Source organism: Passer montanus, unplaced genomic scaffold (assembly GCF_014805655.1).
Source record: "Passer montanus isolate IOZ18808 unplaced genomic scaffold, ASM1480565v1 scaffold18, whole genome shotgun sequence".
In the NCBI taxonomy this organism is placed as follows: Eukaryota; Metazoa; Chordata; class Aves; order Passeriformes; family Passeridae; genus Passer; species Passer montanus.
The window spans coordinates 1,403,206-1,427,664 of NW_024365381.1; the positions used below are offsets into that span (position 1 = coordinate 1,403,206).

At 39.1% G+C, this 24,459-nt stretch overlaps 2 protein-coding genes across 8 annotated transcripts in view; both read left to right on the plus strand.

The window, feature by feature from the left end:
• The first annotated feature begins 236 nt into the window (after positions 1–236).
• Positions 237–8,176, plus strand: DTD2 (D-aminoacyl-tRNA deacylase 2). Of its 2 annotated transcripts, none has more exons than XM_039705520.1 (3): positions 237–806; positions 5,828–5,897; positions 7,826–8,176. In XM_039705520.1, the coding sequence occupies exons 1-3, from the start codon at positions 372–374 to the stop codon at positions 8,149–8,151; spliced, it is 831 nt and encodes a 276-aa protein (XP_039561454.1). In that variant the 5' UTR covers positions 237–371; the 3' UTR covers positions 8,152–8,176. The 2 variants fall into 2 exon arrangements, with proteins under 2 accessions (XP_039561454.1, XP_039561455.1); XM_039705521.1 differs by having other exon boundaries at positions 237–764.
• An 8,598-nt stretch (positions 8,177–16,774) lies between these two features.
• Positions 16,775–24,459, plus strand: part of HEATR5A (HEAT repeat containing 5A) — a 64,618-nt gene continuing 56,933 nt past the window's right edge. For 4 of the 6 annotated variants that reach the window (XM_039705173.1, XM_039705177.1, XM_039705178.1 and 1 more), the window contains exon 1: positions 17,106–17,251. The gene's annotated coding sequence lies outside the window, so the exon portion shown is untranslated. The other 2 variants (XM_039705174.1, XM_039705175.1) reach the window with 2 other exon arrangements.

A 24,459-nucleotide genomic window follows, 5' to 3' on the forward strand; every position in this document is an offset into this window, starting at 1 on the left:
GCAGTATTGTTCCGAACTAGTCTCTGTCAGAATTCATGCAGGGAGAAAGACACAAGTCTTCCAGTTTTGGAGCTGCTCAAGGAGTATCAGGGTATGTAGCCAAAAACCTGGAAGATTATAAAAGAACCACTTATAAAAGACCTTTCCTTTCCCATTAGCAGTGGGAGTTCATTTCAAAACTATGCACTTCTTTTTCCCAGATGGTTTGAATCACTAGATATCCAGATCCCTTTTAACTGCATTTTCTGTTCCCTCTGCTCTAATGCAGTATTACTGAAGAGAAATACTACAGCTGATCTCAGCCACCTGAAACACAAACACGTAATGAACAGAAGAAATAACAAACAATATTCAAATTCTCTTTCACATGCATGAACTATACAGCATGCCGCTCTTATCACAAGCATGTAACGTTTCCCCAGCAGAGGACAAGGAGATCTTTCATTTCTCCTCAAAACAAGAAACCAAAGCCCACTTCCTGCGGCATCGGTAAGAGGAGCTGTAGAAATACTTTGTTTAATTCTGTTCCAAAGCTTGCTTTCAGCCCCTTCCATGGAGAGGGCGGATCACGACCCCCCGTTTATCCATCCGCACAGGGTCCCCCTCACGCTCCCGGCCAGCCCGGACCCGCGGGCTGCAGCCGGTGCCGGTGCCGGAAAGGCGTGACCCGGCCCCGCCCTCAGCGCTGCGGGCTCGCCATGGCGGCGGCGCGGCCGGCGCGGGCCCGGGCCCTGCTGCAGCAGAGCGTCTCCGCCCGCCTGCAGGTGCGGCCGCCCGAGAGCGGCTCCGAGGCGCAGTGGGTGGAGGTAACGTGGGCCGTGGGCCGCCCCCCACCGCCGGCATCGCCCCCTCTCCCGCGGAGCGGGGCCGGCCGCGGCGGCAGCGGGAGAGCGCTCCGTGCGCCGCGAGGAGAGGGTGGGCGTGTGGACATTGGCGGGAGCAGCCTCTGCTCCCCCGGGTGGGCTGCGCTTCGGGCCCTCCTCCAGCCTCGTCCCCTTTCCACTCCAGAGCGCTCTCCTCGCCCCCTGGTTATCAGCAAAGGTTGCAGGCAGCCCTTCGGCAAAGGGACGAGCAGCAGGAGGCGCACAGCGCTTGCTCTCTGCTGCTGTTTCTCTCTCCATGTGGGCCACAGAGTTCTCCGCAGGCAGCAGTCTCTTCAGGATCATGACTGCTCCACGACCACACGCTTCCCTTCTGTGTTGTTCCTTCTTTTCTTAAATGCACTCACAGAAACACTGCAACCTTGGCTGGTGGGCTCAGCTGTCGGCTTTGTTTGTTGTGAGATAGTGTTAACTTGGAGAAGAAAGCACCAGGTAGGGCAATGGACTGTGGCAGCAGTAGTTCTGATGTTTGGTTTCTTTGGTTTTTTCCAGAACTCTAACTAAAAATGAAATTTAGCATGTAGACCACCACTCACGTTAAGAAAAACATTGTGTTTTCCCCCTTTTCCTCCCACAGTCTTCTGCTTGTGCAGGTAGGTAGGTCTGCAGACTCTTGTGTCGATGTGCTGTGCAGGCAGCCCAGGGCTCTTTACCAAAGCATGAAGGCTGCCCTTTGGAATGCACTGACCTGCTGCAGTTGTCATTGCTTGTGAGTTACCTCCCCTAGAATAACTCATTTCTGCCATTGTCAGCTGTTTAGCCCATGGGGTTTTTTGGTTTTGTCTTTTGTGCTTTTTAAAGACTATTACAACAGAAGGGGCTTAATACAGTCAGTTGCATAAATTTTAAAAAGTGAAAGCTCTAGCATGGTTAAAGAGTTTATGCATTCATTCAGCACATCTGAAAAGAGTACACTCTTTTCCTTTCACATTAGCCTTAACCATTTCTCTCCTTGTTCAGAAGGGGCAGGTGGATCCAGCAGAACTAGTATCTGCAGTGTGGGCTGGGAAGTCAGAATGTTTTACTGGGAGGAAATAGGTGTCATCTCACAGATACTGTGTTTCACAGAGGTAGTGTGTCTTTGTATACTGCATGATTAGCCTCTCAGTATAAGCTTAATTACAATACAATTCACTTAGCCCAGCATAAATAAACTATAGAAGAAATAATCTATTCTAGCTTGCTAATCACAAAAGTAATTGTAGATCTAGTACAGAAAAGCAGAAATGAAATTTTGCTGTCTTTCTTTTAAACTATTTTAAAAGGTACATGTTGTGGTTGAGAGATATTAATAACTTTGCTGCAAGGAGGTTATGTAGTTTATCTCTGTAATTTGCCAAATCACTAGGAAAGTAGGAGATATCACTGAAGGAATTTGAAAGAGATTTGGGTGTTCTCCAGCAGATATTTTTCAGACATGAACCTTACTAATATTTGTCATGGGTACTTGGGAATCTTTCCTGGGTACCTGGGGCTTTTTAAGAGAAGTCTGTTTTAACAAGAACTAGTCACCATGCAGGAAAAAAGCCAACTGGAAGTTCATTTTTTCTGTAGTATGACTACTGTAGTGGTTATTGGAAGGAAGTTTTGCTGTTGACATTTTCTTGTAGGGTAATTTTACTCCCTATTTTTGCATGTCAGTACAAAACCACAAAAATAAAAAAGTACAGACATCATCAACTATTATTTACATCAACCTGATGTTTTATGACCTATTGAAAGTAGGACCTCACCTCGAGACATTTCTAGCATAGTATAAGTGGCATATTGTGTAGGTGGCTTTGAGTAGCTTCTGAGCTGTAAGAGACCCCTGTAGGTACTTTAGGAACTTCAGAGCAGATATTTTTTATCTTGAAAAAGGTTAGGAGTATACATGCATGAATTTCTGCCTTCATTGTGTTTTCATGATTGAGTTTTTTGGCCTGTTTAAGGTTACTGCACATAGGATGTATTGTTGATGGAGAATTTTGGTTATATACCCTCCATAAAAGGTTTAGGTATACAGCAAAATAGGAAGAAAAAAAGAATTCTTCTTGTAAAGGTAGGGGTGAAATAAGGTCAGATTTGGTGTATTTCATAACTGTGGGAGAAAAGAAACATAAAATGAATATTCAGCTAAAAAGTACAAGTGCCTACACTTTGTGCAAGGAAAACTGTCTTTTCCTTATCTTATTTCCCGTGACTTGTTTTCTGGTTACTATGGCAAAAAGATGTGCAAAATACCAGGCACAGACTTGTTCTGTGACCTGTGGCAGATGATGTAATCTCTCTGCTGCATTGAATATAAGAAATATGAAGAAATCTTCCCAGAGGGTAGTAAATCTGAACTTGAAATGGAAATGTCACTGAATAATTTATGTAAGGTAGTTTTATGAACTGACTTTCTAAGAATTAAAAAGTATTTCTGATTTTATTATCCATTGCATTTTCTTGGAGGAAAAAGTAGTAAAAAGTAGAGATAATATTTTGCAGAATATATTTCAGTTTTGCTAATGAAATCCTGAAAAATATAGATGAATGTATTTAGTAAGGAGGGTGAGAAAGGAGTCAGTTATTTGTCTTTTCCTGCAAAAGAGCTGAAAAGCAGCATTTGGAGCAGTGTTGCTAAGGCTGTCTGCATGGCATTGGGGCTGGGTACTTCAGCCTTTCATGATCTGGTTCAGCAGGTTGCCTGATCTGATGATTACTGAAGGCACTGTCTAATAAATGCCAGTGTTGCACAGTATCTTGCTTTGCTGGTTTATTTATGTAGGCATTTTACTGCTCACAGTTGATCCACATAGAGCACAGTTTTCCTGTCCAGTCACTGAGTAGGTTCCTTGCAGTGGCTATTTGCACACCAGCAAGTTGAATTTATGATCTTCTTATTTGTGTTATTTTGCTTGAATTTTTGTGCATTAAATATAGGTCTGAGGAGCAGTCAGCTAGGCTTTGATAGGTTACAGAGGACCTGCAGCAATGGCAGTGGTTTTGCTTTGGTCAGAAAGTTTACACATTACATTGACAATGAGCACAAGTCTAAGGACACCTGGAACACTGATATAAGGTCAGACTGACACATGTTATTATTAGGTTTGGTCTTGTAATTGCATTCAATTTTACATCTTCTATTCAATTAAGAAAACTAAAGAATAACGTAAGACTTAACAAGGGGTTGAAACATGGCTGTACATGTTGAACCAGAGTTTTCAGTCATAGTGGAAACCATAAGTTTCAGCTTACAAGTAGTGGCATAGCTTTCAACTATATCATAGTTGTAAAGTGTTCTAGAAGAAAAAAATAAACATGCAGTATAAGTAGAGGCGTCCTCTATCAGCTTTAACTTGTCTCTGAATTAATTGTTTTCTCATTTAACCTCCTGTCCCTCTAATTTTCTTCAATGTGTATGTCTCATCTTGTGATAGTTTATTCAAAAACAAACATCAAATAAGGGCAGGGGCTGGAAAAAATAATTATTTTTGTTTTACTTTACCTCACTGACCTTAGGATTTGCAGGGGTCACTTTAGTTACTTTTTTGTGTCTTTAAAATTAGCTGCTTGCAGAATATTGTTACTGCTGTGAGACTGTACAAAAAAGAGTTTTGAAAGGAGCCATTTAAAGCTTTTTAAAGTTCTTAGCACGTGACATTTTGGCTATAAAGAGCATTCTCTTTTTTTCAGAAGTTAGTCACTAGAAAAATAGTTGAGAAGGCATAGCTTTTTTCTGTCATTGCCTTGAGCATTTTGTTTAATCTCTGAAATAATAAAAGGACAAGATCTCATGTGTATAGCTAAGATTTCTTCACTAAAAACCTTTATCATCTGGGGAGAAAAACAAATAGAGGAAAATATTTTTTTAAAAGTATTGTTAAGAAAGTTGCATTTTATATCCTTTTGCTTTGATAGCATTGGTATTAATAAACTCTTTCCTGTGCTAATCTATTTAACATCTCTTCTGTGGTGTTTCACAAGTTGATGTTTTTCTTACAACAAAATGAAAAATATACTCATTCTTGACAAGGCAATGTGGAGGTTTTTTATATCCTGTCTGTCTGTGGATCCTGTCTGCCTGTGCATACTTTGGGATTTCTCCCAGAGAAGTTAGGCCATGCAGGTATACCTGTGCGTGAGACATAGTTGCTGCTGGCTGCACAGCCTGTCAGTTTGGCTTCATAAAGCATGCCTTGTTGCACGTGCATTCCTTGTGAACTAACCAAGTGAGCAGAAAAGCTACACGAGAGTTTCCTTGTGCTTTCTCCTCAGTAGAGGCCAAATTCTTCCCTCAAACACATAGTTCTTGCAAATAGTTTCTCTGAATGCTAAAGATGTGGCATATCCTTTACTTTATACCAGTCAGCTGAAAAGTTCCATTTTGCCAGTTAAATTTTAACCGGGCTTATAAATAGTATTATGAACAATTTTATAATATTCTGAACAACTTCACAGTTGTTGGTCATCATATTTAAATATTTAATTAACAGACTCTGTGGTTTTTTCAGAATTACATTGTACTAGATGACTTTCAATATCAAAATAAAATCCAGTTCTTTGACAAGTCCTGTGGTGTTTTTCATGTTTCATAATTGGAAATAATATCATGGTTCATACTGAAAATTGATTTTAGCTGTATGTTTGATAGGAAAAAACTTAAATTATTTCTTATGCTGGATTTAAATATCCTAATTCATCTTGTCACCTTGTCTATGTTAATACTGTACACTCTACATTCCAACTAAATTTGGCTTCCCATGGAACTAAGAAATTGTCTTAATTGTATGTAGAAACATTTTGCAGATAATGAGAATACATCTTATCTTCCACAGTGTGGTGTGTAAACTCAATGCCTGAAACTGTACTAAATAACTAAAACTTTGTTACGTGGTTTTGTCATTTTTGATAGTTTTAATGATAAGCATGCATCATAGATAATGAGAAACATTGACATAGTTTTCTGTAATCTTTCGTAGATCCAGAGAGGGCTTGTTATCTACATATGCTTCTTCAAAGGTGCTGATGAGGATCTTGTCCCAAAAATTGGTATGATATAATCCATATACATTATTGTATTGTTTGAAAATGAATAAGAGCAGTTTAGGCAGAGAAGGTAGCAGCCATTTGGATAAGCCATGAGATGGCATTATTCTAACTCAATTATATGGCTGAAAGAGCAGTTTGGTCTGTCTTCTTGCTTTTGACAGTTGTCCATGCCTCTTGGTCTGTCTGCTCATGACCAACCTAGAAAACAAATTTCCCTGATAACATTCTGGCAAACAAAGAAAATGCTGCACCTGCTGTTTAACATAGTACATGTGTCGGGCAATAAGTTCAGTCCAGGACAGAACTGAATTTCAAATAGTTCATGGCTTGATTTGATAAGTGTTTTACCACTGATGTCACTGTATGTGCAAGATATTTAAAATCATAGCCGGTAGAGGGAGTTGTGTGGATAATGAAACAGTGTCTCCCATCTCACTTCAGTGCTGCTTACATACACTGTTAGCATGTGCAGTAACAACAGCAACGTCTGCAATTCTTGTCTTCTTCTCCACATGCACTTTAACATTTGCATTGAAGCAGAGAAGATGCTGTGGATAAGGTCAAATAGTAGCAATTTCTGTCTTTACCCAATGCTGTTTTGGCTTGATTTTTTTTTTCTGTTTTGTGGGTTTGGTGTTTTTTTTTTACTTCTATGTAATTTCTTTTCCCTCCTTTCCTCCATCAGTAGCACTGGTTCCCCTGGGAAATTCTGTGATGCTGCATATTCCAGATAAAAGTGCCCCTTTTCTGTGGCTGGCTGATACTAGTGATTTGGCTAAAGATTGCATAACAATATTTCACTATTTCAGTCTGTTTCAGGCTACTGGCTGACATCAGCAGTGCACAAGTACAGGTGTTATTAAAAATGCTGAGAGCAACTCCTGGGGGGTTCTCTCTTGGTCTTGGGGGGCACAGTCTTTTTGTAATGCTAAATATTTATGATATAAAAATTTATTTTGTGCTAGTGAGAGTTCCATGAGAATGTTGCTTGACATTTTAGCTGTGGGGCAGCTAAAACAGGCAGAAAAAGAAAGTTCTGTTTCCTATCAGGAGATTGATCTAGGACCATCCTTCTTGAGTGCCTCTCTTAGAGAATATATTTCCTAAATATATTTTGAATCTGTTTAAGTTTGTGGGTTTGGTTCCTGAATCACAACTCAGCTGTTTTTGCTTCTAACAACATTAAACATTTATGTTTAGGGTTTGGAGGCATGACTAGTATCCTCCCAGCTCTGACAGAGTTGGGTAATGATTTGATTTGTTACAGAAACATCAGAAAAATCTAAAGTTAGTAAATGCATTGATTTTATTTGCAAGTTTATATGCTCTGGCTTATAAGCCAAATTGCATCTGACCTTCCTGCCCACCTCCTGTCTCAAGTGACAAACTGGTAGCTGCACATCTCAAAGTGGAGCACTGAAGGACACTTGCTCTACTGGAGACCAAACCATGGAGCTGTGCTTTCAGCTCAGATCAGTGCTGGGTCCTGCTGCAAACTGCTGCTACCAGAATGAAAAGAGGGTCAGGGCAGAACACTCTCCAAAGAGCACTGAGGGTGGTGTGTCCTACAGTGCAGAGTGTTGTGCAAAAGCTACTTATTTGAGTATCAAGCAATTAAGGAAGGTTCACTAATTTCATCCTGGGTTCTTTTGGGGGTGTCCAACTAGAATCAACTTTAGGATTTTAGATAGCCAGTCACTCCCCCCAAAAATAGAACTTTAGACATATAATATTAATATCCTTCACATTCCTCACAATACTCAGACATATTAATTGGTTAAGTAGTTATTGATTGTCCATATTTCAGTTCATTTAATAAACAGTTTCTTTTACTCAGTGGTTTGGCAAAATATTTGTTGGATCTTGTTTATGGTGTCCTGTTTAAGTCATTCCAGTAATACTAACTCTTATTTTATTTTTATTTGCAGTTGATACGCTGTTGAATGTTAAATTAAGTGAAAATGAAAACGGCGAGTTTGTCTCTGTTCTTGATTTACCAGGCGATGTACTCATCATACCACAAGCTACCCTAGGTGGTAAACCAAAGGGAAGAAAGATGCAGTACCATGCAAACATTGAAAAAGAAAAAGGGTTGGAACTTTATTCTCAGTTTGTGACTCTGTGTGAAAAAGAACTGGCTGCCAATGCCAAATGCATGGAAGCTGGTGTTCTTGTCAAGCATGGCACATATGGAAACAGGCAGGTGTTAAAACTGGATACAAATGGACCTTACACTCACCTGATTGAATTTTGAAAAAATAAATTGTATCCCAAATACAGTACTGGTGTCTTTTATTTGTTTTGGTTTTTTGGTTTTTTTTTTCTTCTAAGCATTAATTTACTTGATTGCCTGGTAGATAGTTTAAAAAAGGCTTTCACTCATCTGTTTTGGTGTTGCCAATCCCATTAAATAGGAGGATGCCAGAAACTGCCTTGCTATAATGAGTATGTGTTTTTTGCTCATATGCATGTGAAATGTGGTCAAAATATTTGTTAATATTGGTCCAATAATTCAAAATATTTATCAACAAAAATGGGATAATGCAATAATTTTTTACTAAAAATAATGAAGCATGAATTATTTTTTTACTAAAAAATAATGAAACATGTACAGCTTGAATAAATGGTTTATAGATAAAAAAAGAATAATTAGATGTACTTTCATCAATTTTTACCTTTATGTTTTCTATCTATAAAATGACAATGTTTTTCTAACTAACTGATATATTGAAAACAAATTAACTGAATTTTAGCCTCTTAGAGTAAGTACTAAATAAGAAAGTCCACCCCCCTCAACTGGAGTATGTAAGGATGGGAGACTTAAGGCAGTGCAGGACTGATCATGGGCTTTGCAGGGAAGAATAAGTGAGGCACATCTAGAAACCAGCGGTATCACTAAATTGCTTGCTTGAAGTTTGCATTCTGAAATCTCTGATGTGTTTTGATAGGCTGCCTGCTATAGCTTGGTCTATGTCCTTGTTACTGTGGTCTTGCTGTCTACTCAATTCTTTCATAACAGAGCCTCAGGAAAAGAACAGAAACATTCAAATGCAAACAAAAATAAAGATGGTACAATGTACGCAGCCATCCCATTGTTCCTTCTGCCCCTATTGCTTCCTTCCAGCTTTTTGTCCACTGAAGCTGCTAGGCAGAGACTAGCTTTCCTTTTATAGGCAGTGTTGGTACATTTGGGGCTCCCTTCCCAGCTTACCCCCTATGCAGTTCTGTTATAAACATTATTAACAGATGGTGCTAAGAAGATATAATGGGAAATTCTATCTGGAAAGGCAGTAAGAACAGAACAGCTATATTAAAATGTGGCAAATTCAAAACTGATACAAATGTGTTCATCCTGTGAATCAAGTTTCTCTTTTTAATCCAGCATAATGGTTCTGAAGGGTTCAAAGTGGAATCAGACATTTATATGGTTTGCAGCAATTATATGAATTGCTATTTGGATAAGAAATTATTCTGGAAGAAATGTAAAACCTTATGGTTAGTGAGGATGACAGCTTGCACAATCCTAAATTGTAGGCCAGTAGTTACAAATACTCTGTCCTTATCTTCGTTTTGTACAAAACAATGAATGTATAATCTGTAGGCTCAAACTACGCCATGAGAATCCCATTTTTTAACAGATATGAAACTTACAGTTTTCATAAGAGAGTAATGAGATTTTTTTTCAGGCTAGCATAATATATTCTTAATAATTATGAAATATCTAAGGCTACTGAATTCCTGGCAACTGACATTCTCACAGTTGAAAACAACCATTTACACAAATGGCCAGGAAATATTAGCTATTAGGACCCAAATGACATATTTATTCATTAATAATTAACAGTTATGACAGACACAGTATGAGTCATGTTCAAAGTTCCTACTAGCAGCATTTAAATAATTTTGTCCTGATGCAAATGACTAATACAAATTCATTATGATCTGTGTGCTTGAAAAAACATTGTAATTCCTCTTTCTGTTGGAGGTCAAATCCTAAAAAGTGCTGAGTAATGCCACTTTCCACAGACCTTAGAGGAATTGTGGGTATTTAGTGTATCTCAAGAATTGATTCTTTGAGACATAATACAAAGTCTGCAGCTTTTACTTCCTGTCTCCAGAAAGATCTTTGGCAACCTGGCAATTAATTCTCTATATTTAAAGAACTCTAAGGTTTCTAAGAGAGATAAGCTTGAAAATGTTTAGTGAAAAACAGACTTCAAACTAAACTCCATCTCATAGCAGTCTGTCATATAAAGCACATAAGAATTAATGTACATTTCAGTGGTTCTTAGGATCAGACAGAACTCGGAAATTTTTGTAAAAAGGTGAATGTTTATCTATTATCTGCCCATTTCTGATTTATTTGTGTATCCATCTTGGAATACTGATTTCTGCCATCCTCACCTTGAGGGATTGGCAGCTTGTTGAATGCTGTGCCCTTTGTACTGCTTTATTTATATCTGCTATTGATTCACAATCCATTTACTGAAGGAAGCCATTTCTGAATAGCATGCTGGACCCTACTGATAAAAAAAATTGATTAAAATTACTTTTTCGAAGCCAAATGTTTATTCCCTCCAACCATGAATATATACCATTTCTGAATAACATGCTGGACCCTACTGATAAAAAAAATTGATTAAAATTACTTTTCTAAGCCAAGTGTTTATTCCCTCCAACCACGAATATATGCTTTAAACAGATGACCTGACTCTGCTTTAAATAGTTTTTGTAATATGACTAGGCAAAAACTCATATAATTGTCCTGTTCTATACTTAGAGAATATCTATTAGAAGATGCTTAATATTCCCACTTCCTTGAAATAACGTATGAAGTAGGAGTTGTCCTTTTGCTGTTATGTCTCTGATTCAACTGCCACACAGGAATTTGCAATATCAGGTTTTTGTGACCTTGTTTGCAGCGCACACACCCAGTGTGTTGAAGCTGAGCACGTGTGGACTATGAACTGGGCTCGTAACCACTCACTGATGAGTTTAGGGGCAATAGCCTGTTTTCTAGTCAGCAGTATTCCTGCTTCCTTCCCATGCCCTTTCTGGAAATTTTTACCTCTGCTGCTACATAGAGTATGCAACATATGAATTTACAACACACAGATATTAATCCAGAATTGGAAATTAATAAACAGCATGTAGCCCGGTAATACTTGCAACTGTATTGCTACTGCTAGTGACAGTCCACAAGCTTTGTACCAAGTGTTCCAAGAGCTCAGGAGGGAGGCTTATCACAGGAACTTTCCTCAGGCTTCTCAGAGCTTTGGTTTTATTTGATTTGGCTGTAACAATTTTTTTTCAAAGGACAGGAGGCTACAGCTAAATTTTTTTATGTGTAATCACAGTGGTTATATAGATACTAATAATTAGTATATATTCTGCGTAGATTTATATTTCTGTATCCTGTAACACCGTGTTTAAGGCTCTAACATGGTGTTACAGGGTACGGAAATATAGGCCCATTAAAACAGCAGGAACATTGAGAAGTGAAGACACCAACTGCAATGTAAAGTAGAGGCATGGCATAGTAATAGATGGAGCACAGGCTGGCACTGGACACCCCCAGGCTATAAACAGCTTGCCAATGGTCAGTTGAAGAAATACAAACCTGGAGATGGGCAAAACTATTCTTAGGGATAAAAAAAAAAAAAAAAAAACCGGGGAGAGGAAAAAAAAAAAAAAAAAAAAAAAGAATGAGAAGAAAATATGAGATAAACAAAACACAAAACACTTAAGATGAACAAAAAGAAAAATACATAGTTGTTGGCCAGTAAAGAAAAGCAAGGAGTAAAACTTTATTAGAAAATGTATAAAAAGAACCCCAAGTGAGAGATATTTCCAAAAAAAGGAGAGAAGAAATCATAAACATCAACATTATACTCTTGCAGGCACAGGACTCCAGATGCTGATGATCCACTGTGCTCCCTCTACAAGGTGGAAGATACAAGGAGGTGAAAGGTCAAGCATGACACCAGGAACAGGGGTGAGGGTAGGTACTAAATAGTGTGTGCATAACAATTTTTAATGTATTATTATTATTGAGACCTTCTATACAGTTTCTTTATTTTTACTTCCTTTATTTTTCTGCAATAATTATATTTGGACTGATAATAATGATTTTATTAAATTGCTACGGTTGCAATTAAAATAAATTTGGTGTGACTCTAAATATAGGGTGGATTTCTTTTTGCCTGTAACAAGATTTTGCACATAACAGTTTCTGCAGATAGTTACTTCCCCATATTGAAATGGCAGCCACTTGATGGGCTGCTGGATATCAGCCAGCCTTTGTGGTGCTTTTCACTCGGTCTTTTAATGCATCTGTTATGTCTGATCTCATTTACCACAAAAGCTCCACAAAAATTCTTCATTGTGACTCAATGCAACAACTGCTCTTTAGCTCCTCTTCAAGAGCAAAGTTTCACATCTACTTGGATTTAAAAGTATGATCTGCTGAACCTCAATCTCACCTCTAGTATAAAAACAGTTTCTTTGGAGAAGGAGGGATGACTCTTTTAAGCTTCCGTTATTTTTTGCTTTTAGTTTCTGTTCCTGTCTTCTAAACAGACTCCTTCAAAGACATTGTTTCTCTTTGGAAGCTGGAGTAGCAGTATGCCACAGAGAGATAGAGTGATCTCCACAAACGCACAGGAATTCATTACCTGAGGTCTGCCATCAAACTCTGTTGTGACTGACCTAATTTCTTAAATTCTTTTCATCTCAATTATCATCTAGTAAATGGCTATCTATTTTTGTTTTCAGTGTCTTGATCCTTAAGACCACACATGGAACAAAACAATGACCATCACTGTCTAATGTATTGCACAGCGCAGTGGGACAGGACTGGGTTGTCTGGGAGATCCACCAGCTGCTTTATTCTAGACATCAGTCACAATTGCTGGACAAGAACAGAAAGCAGAGCTTCCTCCTTAATGCTTTTCTTGTGGAAACAGCACCTAAAACTTGATGAATTTGGTATTTCCTATTTTGTCCTTCTTTGTTTCTTCAAGCTTCTTGAAAGCAACTCAGAATTTGGGAAACCCCCTAAGATTCCCAAAAGATTCTGTTATCAGAAGTCCCATGCAATTACAGCTGAAAAGTAAATGGTGTATGTGGACAAGAGAAAGAACAGTAGTTAGAATAGCCCAAATACTATGAATGTATTGCACACTCTCTATTTAAACCAATGCTGTCTTCTAGTTCAATTACTGCCAGTGTGTGGCTTTGGGCAAAGCAATTTTCTGCTCCACTTTTTCCATCTGTGATCTGAAAGAAAGAGTGAAAACGAGGGGAAATAGGTTTAAAACCACTGGGTTTTCCCCCTTTCACTAAAAGTAAAACATCACCTCTGATCCTCTTTTTCCATTAGAAGGCAGTACACTTTTACCTCTCTTCACCTTTGTTGGAGCTACAGGAAGTTGCCTTTCACTACCTCCTACTTCAGCCTCTGCCTCACAAATGTGACTTAAGCTAATGCTCACAGAGCACTTTGAGTACCTCAGTGCACAGTGTGGTATCAGTACAAATAACACCTCATAGTATTTCTAAAATAGGAGTGATCCAGACAGCATGGGAGAGCAAATAAATGGCATTCCTGTCTTACTGTTCTAGTTCATATGTACCTCATGACTCTGAATTTAACATTGCTTTCCATTCACCTTAATTATATTTACTGGTGTAAGTGCCATAATAGATGCCCTATTGCAGCAGTATGTGTTAAAAATGTGCAAGAAAGGAGCTTAATGCTATTTAGATGTGTTCCATTAGAAAAGAGACTGGCAATGAAAGTTTTGGATTAACGTTGAGTGCAAAAGGTTTTTGGGAGGCCTTAGTATTTTAGCTGGCAATCCATCTCTAGATCTAACTTACTTATTTCCCCCTTCCATTTTGGTAGCTGTATCTAACATTATCTAGGCCTGCATAATACTTTTATTTGCATTTTAGGATTTAAAATAACAGTAGAACTGTGTAATTGCTTGGCAGGAATTCAGGCCTTGCATTTTGTGATAGCACAAAAAGGAATCATGTTGGTAATAAAAAGAAGCCTAGCAGTATTGTAGCATACAAATATACATTATTTTTGATATTCAATGTGTAAAAAAATGCAATATTGGTACCTAAAGCATTGCAAAAGCTAGGACAGGCCAAAATGTATTGGGTTCTACATGCCTCCAGAAAGTAAAACTAAATGGTTACTCTAATAATTAATATAAAGATATCCCTTCTTAATTATTTTAAAATATAATGGAATTTGGTTTTGTTTGCTATGTAATTATTTGGTGATGTAACATTTGATTCAAATCAGGCCCCTAGTCCTGATTCTTACTTATGCGTGGACAGTCCCACTGAATTCAAAGGCATACATTCTTTTTTCTTCCTCTAGAGTCACTGAGGATTATAAAGCTGAAAGAATGAAAATATTTAGCTCAGAGGCATATGTGACTGTATAGATATTCTACTATGTCTGGAATTTGTATGGCAGAACTGACTCATGCTCTAAATCAGTCAACCCACTTTACCAAAATAGACTAATGAGAAGACTGATCAGTAGCTTTGAGCATTTCAATTATTTGCCATTGCTTATTTTCTTAAGTAACTTGTTATTGGAGCACAGTCAGGACTAATGGGGAAAGGGGAAATTGAATTAATACTTGGTGAACACATCTAATTGCCCTATTTTTTCTGGTTTAGAACAAATTACAATAAATTTGCACAACATTTTTTTTTTAAATTTCAGATTGCAAATGGGGAAAAAAATAGCATGCATAACTGCTAATGTAGATGCTAATTTGAATCAGTGCATGGCTAATAGACTGTTGACCAGTTTAGGGAAAAATAATAGTAAAAATCAAGGTTAGCTATAAATCCAATGAAGACAGACTCTTACCCTTATGTAATCAGTGCTGGCACAAAGGAACCCTAAAGCTGATGTACCCAGAGAAGGAAGGAGCATCCTGCATCAATATGCCTTGTTATTCCAATTGATTCATATCTGTTTAGCATTAACAAAGCATTACTTAGATTGGATATCATGTGTCCTGGGGGGCGGGGCAAGATAATCCTGGGAAAAACTGAGCAAGTCTTTACTTCTTAATGAATGATGTTTTGTCTTGCCCTGTGTTCATGTAACACTCAGCATTATGAGAATTGAGCTGGTCTCTGCCTGCTACCATAACAGAGTGAATAATAGGTATAATAATGATAATAACAGCAATAATCTTCCAAAATTATTCTAGATTTGGGGTTGTTTATTTGTTCCTAAATTAAACATGATCAATCCTTTACAAATATTGACAGGAATTTCTGGTACTTCAGGACTGTCAGAGAGCCCTTGTTTGTCTGGAGTTCTTCTGGGAAAAGCCATCACATAACAGTCTTTGAATATAAATTGTTCAGTTGACCTTTCTCACAAGTGAATTGCAAATCACTGTATTAGTAACAGCAATTCAGCTCCTGATCAAAATAAAGTTAACTTAGCAGATAATTCTTTCCTGGGAATGTATGTGATTTTTGAACACAGGTTAACACCTTTACATCAGTACGACTTTTTGGAGTTGATTTCTGTGAAACATTATATGTAAATAATTTCCTGCTTCAGGTGTGAAGCATATTCTTCATTACCACATCCATTGCCAGAATTTTTTTAAAAGGTCATTGCATCAGTGCTCATGTTTTTTATCACAGTCAGTTTAGTAAAAATGAAACAAGTGTCTATATATGGTAATGCAGCCCAGTGCGCATGGCATCTACAGCACAGTGTAATCAGGCAGCCCTGCATGTTCTCTTTGAAATATTTCTCAGCAGTATAATCTGCATAACTGAGTACAGATGTTCACAGAGGATCCCCTGCATGTAAACTTTACATATTGAACCGATGTGAAGTTGAATGTACAAGCTTATGCAAGGTTTAAACACAATTTCTGCTCCTATGGTTTTGTGTCCCAGGCATTATTCCCTCACCACAACAGTTCCCTCTCTACAGCTGCCTGGAGGGAGCTTGGAGCCAGGTGAGGGTCAGCCTCTTCTCCCAGGCCACCAGTGACAGCACAAGAGACCACAACCTCAAGCTGTGCCAGGGGAGGTTGGACACCAGGAAGAAATTCTTTATGGAAAGGGTCATTAAACATTGGAATGGACTGCCCAGGGAGTTGGGTCACCATCAATGGAGGAGTTCAAGAAATGTCTGAACATGGTACTTAGTGCTATGGTTTAGTTGACATTGTGGTGATCAGTCAAAGGCTGGACTCAATCTTACAGGTCTTTTCCAATCTTAATGATTCCGAGATTCTGTTTGCACAAGTTAAAAGAAGATAGTCCCAGAAAACACAGGCTTGTGGAGAGACTTCTGGGTCCTGGATTCCAAACATGGCTGGGAATCAGCTGGAAAATGACAAGATTTTTGTTTGTTTATTTTAAAACTAAAAAACAATTGAGATACATACTTTCCTCTTATTAAGATAGAACTTAAACTGATCCCAGAATACATTAAAGAAAACGCCTCCAGTGGATATTTTCTCATGACCAGTGAGTTTGCTAATTAAAATTTGGAAGGGTGGAAGTAATTCCCAGTGACAAAGCAACATCCTCCAGCTGGACCACCTATGCAGTAGGAGAAATGAGGTGAAATTCCTGAAGGCGTTTCAGCTGACCTTGTCTGTAAGACACAAAATAACTTCTTGACTTGGGATTCCATATCGATTTGGGATCACTGCTTACATTGATGAAACCCAGGAGTAACAACTTAGCAAATGTTGGGTTCGGCGAACGCTTAATATGAAGGGCGTGTTCCTGTAAGTGTCCTGTGGAGTGCCCGGGGGCCCTCCCAGGGAAGCACGGACGTGGATGCCCGAGGGGCGGGGAGGAAATCAGAAGCCATGGCAGACAGTGATCACAGCCAGGTACAAATCCCAGCAGTGCCAGCCGAGCTGCCTTCACGAAGCATCACCAGGCGGGATCCTTTGTTGCTGTTTTTGGAGGGGCAGCACGGACCGCAGCCCCCGGCTGCGCCCCCCTAGCGCAGAGCCGCTGATCGCCCCGGCGGCTGCGAGCCTCGGAGCGCCCCGGGGCGGTGACTCTGCCCCTCCGGCACCGCGGCACCTCGCCCCGGGCCGCTCCCGCCTCCTCCCCGCCGCCGCGGGCGCTCGATGGCTCCGGGCCCGATTGCGCAGCCCTGAGCACTGGAGTCGCCCTCATACTCCTCCTCCTCCTCCCTTTCCTTCCCCCTCCCCGCGGCGGGCGGCGGCAGCTCGGGCGCAGGACCCGCCGCCCCCCCGCGCTGCAGGAGGGAGGGCGGAGGGACGGGCCGAGCCCGCAGAGCGCCGCGGGAGCGCTGCGGCCGGCAGGTACCGCGGGCTGAGGGAGGCCAGGGGCTGTGGGAAGGGGCAGCAGGGCCGAGCGCAGCGGCAGTCCTGCGGGGCTGTGCTTGCCCGAGGCCTGCGCCCGAAAAGTGCTGGATCACCCCCGGAGCCAGCGGCTGGGTCGGTGGGTGTCACACGCACAGCCAGCTCCAAAGCCGGCGGCCGGGCGGCTCCCGGGCTCCTGCAGCCCAGCCCGTGCCCTGGCGTCCCGTTCCCCGGGGCTGCTGGGCAGCTCTCAGCCCCGGGAGGGAAGGGAAGGGAAGGGAAGGGAAGGGAAGGGAAGGGGGCGGCCAGCCGGGCGCCGCCCGCGTGTCACGGGGAGCGGCTGGGGGTGGGCGAGCCGGGGTGTTTGCCCTGTGCGGGATCCTGAGGCTCGGGCAGGGGGTTGGCGTCCGCTTGCACCGAGGTTCCATTATTTTGGAATAATTATTTTGGGTCTGGTTTTATATTTTCTTATAAACCTTGGTAATTATGAAAATTTGGGGAGGGGTAGCAGTACGGGACATTCTGCTATCTGGAAATGTTATCGTAAGCTTCTGCAGTTTGAATTCCTGGTTGTCTGGATAGGATAACGACTCTGTTTTACACCCTATAACTGGTAAATACCTTGCACTGATGTAAAATGTGTAAAGTTGCATTAATGTAAAATGTGTAAAAGTTGCATTCGTGTTGACATTTTTGAATGTGGGAAAGAGTTATAGATGTAAGTTTAGTTAAGTGTAAAGTTTATTGAGATATAGGTGGAAGGATGATAGAAGATGAGGAAGGCAGATAAAAGTTGTGTCCAGCTCTGTGTTTCTGTAAGTGAAATTTGATATATTTTGAATTTTGGATTCATTAATTGTAGTAATTCATTGAGTCTGGGGTTTGATTTAGTAGGATTAGGTGTTTGCAGTTGTGACCATAAACTGTACATTTATTTTAGTCTCACATGCCAGAAATATTTTCTCTGTCTTCAGAAATAGTCAAGCTATAATGTATGTTTTAGTGTTTTGCTACAGGATATGTAATAGTCTCAATCCATGTATGAAATAACGGTTGAGACACAGAAGATAGATTACTTCTGGTTGTGTGATGAATGGAGCTTGGGTTTCTTTTCCTGATGGTTTGACACAGTGAAAAGGAGGTGGGGGGGAGGAAGCCAGTTTACTGTTACACTAGCCATACATTGAAAACTTGTGCTTGGTTATTGAACATAGGATTGTTTTTGTAGTCAGTAAAAAAATATCTGACTAGTTAGTGATGTTGTATGCGAATACATCAAAAACTTTATTAATCGATGCAGGATGATCTTCTGTTTTAAGACTCAGAACATTCTAATGAAGCAGGAGATTAGAAACATCTTCTCACAAAAACATTTTCAGATTGCAGGATGTTTGTTTCATTCAGCTTTTACCTGTATTTACTGTGTTCAGGTAGCAGAACCTTTAAAAAGACACACAGTATATCTTAATCTACATTGCAGACCACAAAGGCTTTAAACCTCTAGGCAGTTACATTTTTGAACTGTTTTGGAGTTTTCTTTGGGGAGCAGCCACATAAAATACCTAGAGAATGAACCATTGCAGTGAGGTATGTGTGTAATTTGTGCCAGGATAGTGATCTCTGTTCTGCCAAACAAGTCTCCTGCAGAGTTTGAATCTGTGAGGGCTTCTGCTGCTGCTGCTGCTAAATTTCTGTGTTGGTCTTTCAGTGCAGTTGAAGTCCAATCATAGTGAAAGCTATAGTGATTTTCAGGAAAAATAAATATCCTTTTCTGGGATTTCAGTATATATTTGACAAAAATTCCCTGTGGCTTAATTTAATGCTAAGCTAGACTGGATTCAGCATTTACCTTAAGAGAAGATTGGTGGCTAAAATCAACCTGCTTTTTGGATAATCCATATGCGTATACATCACCTACTGTAAGTCCACTTAACATTTTGACAAATAATTTAATTTCCTGAAATTTCTGTCATTGTGACAAAAAAAACCCCAAACAAACAACAAACCCCACCCTATCAGCATACTTAGTTTGGTATATTTTGTCTATATTAGAGAAACAACTACAACGTTGTTTCATGCTATGCTCAGACATATATATATATATATATGTATTGTTGTTAGCAGGTGGATGTTGATACTTTGTGGTTTTCAAGCACTTGTCTTGCTATCACACCAGGTTTCAAAACTGCAAAGAAATAAACACTAAGCATTCTATACATTTTTATTCAGACTGAAGCTAGTTATTGCTTTTTGAAGTTTACTTAGTGCAGTTTTGGGGAAAAAGAAAATGTTTTCAACTCAGTTTCTCAGGCTTTTTGGATAATCCATATGCGTATACATCACCTACTGTAAGTCCACTTAACATTTTGACAAATAATTTAATTTCCTGAAATTTCTGTCATTGTGACAAAAAAAACCCCAAACAAACAACAAACCCCACCCTATCAGCATACTTAGTTTGGTATATTTTGTCTATATTAGAGAAACAACTACAACGTAGTCAGGACTAAAGCTATGCTCAGACATATATTGAAATTGTTATGTATTGTTGTTAGCAGGTGGATGTTGATACTTTGTGGTTTTCAAGCACTTGCCTTGCTATCACACCAGGTTTCAAAACTGCCAAGAAATAAACACTAAGCATTCTATATTATCAGATATGATATTGTTTTTCTGACTATTAGAAGCATTGGTTAATTATTTGTATGCAATTTGCCTGGTTGAATGTAAACAAAATAATATTCTGATGTGCCTATAATGGAACCAAGTTTATCTCTTGACTATTACTTTCAGAAATGAGCCTAAATAATATTCAAGAGTTGTAAGGGCCAGGGAGGTCAAAGTGTGCCAGTAGCTGTTTATATTTCTCAGTAACTGAGTGTTGCTGTTTCTTGGTTTCCTGGGATAATTCTTCTCACGTGGAGATAAAAATTAAAGTGATAATAAGAAACATGAAAGCAAAGTGTATGCATTTTTTAACACTATGAATGAATTTTTTCCAATTGTTTTTTAAAAATGTCTTTAATATTTTGCATTGCTAAAACAGCTATTGCATTTTCAGGCACTTTGTTCAGGGTATTTTTCTCTAATTGTGTCAAGCTTTGTCCTCAAAACTTCACAGAAATTATTCAGCATTCCTAGAAGACATTGTCTTGTCGTTTCTTTCACACTTCAGCAAATATATATTGTGTTGTAGTTCTTATCAATGTCACTGTTATGTGTGAGGATTGTGGGTGGTCACATTCTTTGAGTGAATATTTTAAAACTGGGAAGCCCAGAGCAAGAATTCTGGTAGATTTCACATAGGTCTTTGTTGCTTTTAAGCTTTATTGCTCTTTCAGATACAGGGTAATTCCTCCAAAACTTGGAAATCAATAACACTTGATAAGTATTTTGGGAGGAAAACCAGTCATTTGGAACAGTTCCTGTGGGAGTAGACATGTACTTTGTGTGGGCATCATGATTCACAAAACACCAAAATACACCCCCTTTGTTTTGCAACACAAATGGAAGTAGCTGAGAAGTTAAGAAGAATTCTGTTTGAGCTGCATGGTATTTGTTCTTTAGTACAGCCTGAAACGCTGTGGGAACACTGCACGACCTACATATGTGGAGCATCCAATATATGGAGATGCACTTGGATTGCATATTTAAGAAGTCCCTGCGAAAATGCTACCAAATTTTCAGTGAGACAATAGACACATAGCATTCCTGTGGCAAATTTCTTCAACCACAGCACTGTTAAGAGGAAAGACTGAAAGAAAAGTAACTTGTTTCAACATTCATGATTTCAGAGTTATGTTTCTAAACAGAATAATTGCATACAAAACTATAATGTAAGGGGAAGTTGTCCTGGTCTGAAATCTTCAGCAATAACTAGAGGAAGTGGTTCTGCAATCATCTGTTATTTTTTGTTGCTCATAGTCAGACTGATTCTTAATTGCTTTTTGCTGTTGGGGATAAGCATGTGATGCAAATGTGTACATATTTTTGTTTAAAAAGGAAGATGTATGAGGAGTACTCATTGGCGTACTCAACTGTAAAATTTATTTGCTGGGTTTTTCACATTCTAATGCGCTCATAATTTGATATTAGGAGTTACAGTTCTGCTTGATTTAAAAGCCTTAAAATTTTTTGAACCTTCTTCTCAGTGGCCTGGTATTCTTTTCCATGTGCTCTGAGTTGTGGTCTTGTGATGACTTTCTCTTGTGGCTTGTTCTTGCAAACTGCTGTCAAACGTCACTGTTGGTCCCATCTTCTCTGTGCTTGGCTTCAAATTTCTCTACTGCTGCCCAATGTAACATAACACTGCAAAATACCTGGCATTTTTATGGCTCTGTTTAAATTTTGGATGAAAAGCATTTGTCAGTTTGATGCCAAGGGTAATTTGGCTCAAATTGATGAGACCAGTGAGTGACAAATTCGGGTATGTGTGTGTATGCAGTGAAAGACTGGGCTCTGGTTTTGTAAGTTGTTCTTAAACCTCTTCATGGAATATTTAATCAGTCAAACATATCAGTATTTCTGCTAACGAAACAAAGTCTTCAGGGGAGTTAAATTTCTCTTTGTCTCTTCCTCCCCTCTCATCTTGGTGCTGAAATTTCCTACATTTGCTTGTATGTTTCTTTGAAAATACATACAAGAAAGCAGTAAAAGGGTGTATGAAATTCCCAGCCTTTTTTTTTTGTTGTTGTTGTTGTTGAATGAAAGGCTGAGAGTGACAAGCGCTACTGTTATGTTGGGAGCAGCAGTTACCTGCTCTTGCTTCCTATAGCTCTGTGGAGCAAAAATGTCAAGCTTGTGTATATAGAAAAAAAGGTACAAGTCAGCTGAATGGTGGGGATCCTGCCACACAAAGGAAGTGGCAGTACTGATTCTCTTACACTGATGATTTTATTTAGCTTTGCCTTCTCTAACTGAAGATTTTGAGGCAGATTTTGCTTCTGTGAGTTAGTTGGTAATAGTTTGTAAAAGTCAGTAAGTAAACAAAGCCTGCTCTGTCTTTCCAGTAATTCTAAACATATTTATGTGTTGAATAATCGCACTCTGATATATTTCCAGTGTCTAAACTCCAAACTCATTTAAGCTGAAATTTTAGTTTTTTATTATTCTTTATGAAATTACTGAGATTCTGTAATTGTTGTTTATTTAAATCAGATTATTTCTGTGTGTGCCATAAATTTCCTGGGCCATCATATCTCCCATTTGAAGTTGCTGGAGTTTGAACCTGGACTTTTTGCCTTCTCCAGACTTGGATGCCTCTGTATTTTTGCCTACTGGCATAAACAGTACACTGTAACTATTGGATTTTGGTCTATGTTTCATTCATTAGTTGCTGCGTTTGGCTGGTGCTTTAAGGTTTTTCTGCCCAGCTGGCAAAGACCATCATACTCAGTTTCTCTTGTCAGAGATAGGTCCAAGGGAGCTGGGCAGGAGTTTTGTTTTATGTTTGGAAGACACCGAGCAGGTACGTGCAAGGGTGTAACAAAGGTTTGAGCATCGATGTGTCTCCGTGCAGTCAGCTCAGATGCACTGCTAACGATCATCCCATTAAACTTTTAAACAGTGCTGCAGGAGTAACATTGATCTCAGCTGTTAATGGCTGGAATTAAACGTGTCAGGCTGGAAGGCCTTCTCTTAAACGTGTGGGTTCACTTGTTAGGCAGATGATAATAAATCTTGCTTTCTGAAGAAAAGAACGTGGGTGTGAAGTCAGTTAAAATACTACTGCAGTGGTGCAGTGAGGGTCATCTTGAAGCTAGCAGATGTGCTTCAGCTCTGTTTTTCAGCAGTGGGGTGGTTATGGCATTGATTGTGTAGTCAGCCCAATGGCAGCTGCTATGAGAACACTGGTGGTTGTTATTATTACTGGTCATTTTTCATCTTAATCATTACTATTATTCATTATTTTTACTGTTACTCATTACTGTCAATGAGTAACAGCAGTAGTTTCTTAGAGGAATACTATGCACTCTGTCTCTGCTAGATTAGTCATTGGTACAAAACTGAATCCACAGGTTTATTACCTTACATCAGATTTAGTGCAGAATTATGTTAATACTTTTGAAATTAGAAAGATATAAATAATTTTTATTAAGGTAAGTTAAGCAGCACTTTATTTTCTTCACTACAACGTAGGTATAAAGGACTGAGACCCTCATCTAGACTGTGCATTAGATCCTCACCTGAGCCTCATGTTTGGAGAACTGAGGTTGATCAGATTTCTGTTTGAGCAGCACTTGTTCCTATCAAAGAGAGACAAACTGGTGGGTCAGAAATTAAATGTGAAAATTTTTAAAAGAAAATAAATTTTTAAGTACAAACTTGGCCTGTGGAATAATTTCCATTACTTATGTCACTCTTCATTGAAATAATGAGTCATAGTTTGAAGGCTGATTTTAGTGAGAGATCAGTTAAGAGTTTGCTTTATTGCAGATTACTTGTTTTTGGTACTTCTTATTTTTTTGTGCATAAGCAAAATATACCAGGAGTTGGAAGGAAGAGGAAGAGTGAAGTTCATTAAGTTGCCATTATTGCTCATGGCTTTCTCATTAGTAGTGTTATAATTTTTAACTTAGACTTCCATGTGAAAGATACACAGCAAACTGTGGTCTGCTTCCCTCATCTTTTAAAGCCTGAGGAGATTACTTAGCTTGGAATGAGCTTGATCCACATAGCAGATCTATTTAGGTTTTTTACTCTGTTATAACTGGTGGTCTGTTGGTTCTCATATTTGAAAGACAGTAGCTAAAGGCAGCTACTCAGATCATTCTTACCTTGGATGAGTCACCTTTTATTTAAAACTACAGGTCCCTTTTTTCTCATTATGGTTTGTCAGAAACTTCAACAGTACAGTTGCTGTTGCCTTTTAATGCTTGATGCACCCTGTAATCCTTTCAATTTGCAGGGTGACATTCCATCTAGTGCTTGCTCCAAGAGCTTTTCTGAGCTCTTTTCTTACCAGTCTTGGACAATCCTACTTGTCAAGTTGGCTGTTGATAAATGAAAAAAAAAAATTTGGTAGTAATTAGAAACAACTTCTGCCTTGGCCGATAAATCTTTGTGCCAGTTTTGTAGCATAGTATTAAAGTAAAATAAACTCAGCTTACAGGAAAAAAAGAGGGGTTTTTGATTGTTCTGCTCTTGTAGTACTGATGGGAAAGTAATTCTTGTAATTGCTCCAGTTACCTAAAGACAAAGCCAAAAGG

Coding starts and splice junctions, on each gene's coding strand:
- DTD2 (XM_039705520.1), top strand. CDS start 372: ATGAACTATACAGCATGCCGCTCTTATCACAAGCATGTAACGTTTCCC. Junction 807..5,827: donor CCGAGGCGCAGTGGGTGGAG/GTAACGTGGGCC, acceptor AATCTTTCGTAG/ATCCAGAGAGGGCTTGTTAT. Junction 5,898..7,825: donor GGATCTTGTCCCAAAAATTG/GTATGATATAAT, acceptor TTTTATTTGCAG/TTGATACGCTGTTGAATGTT.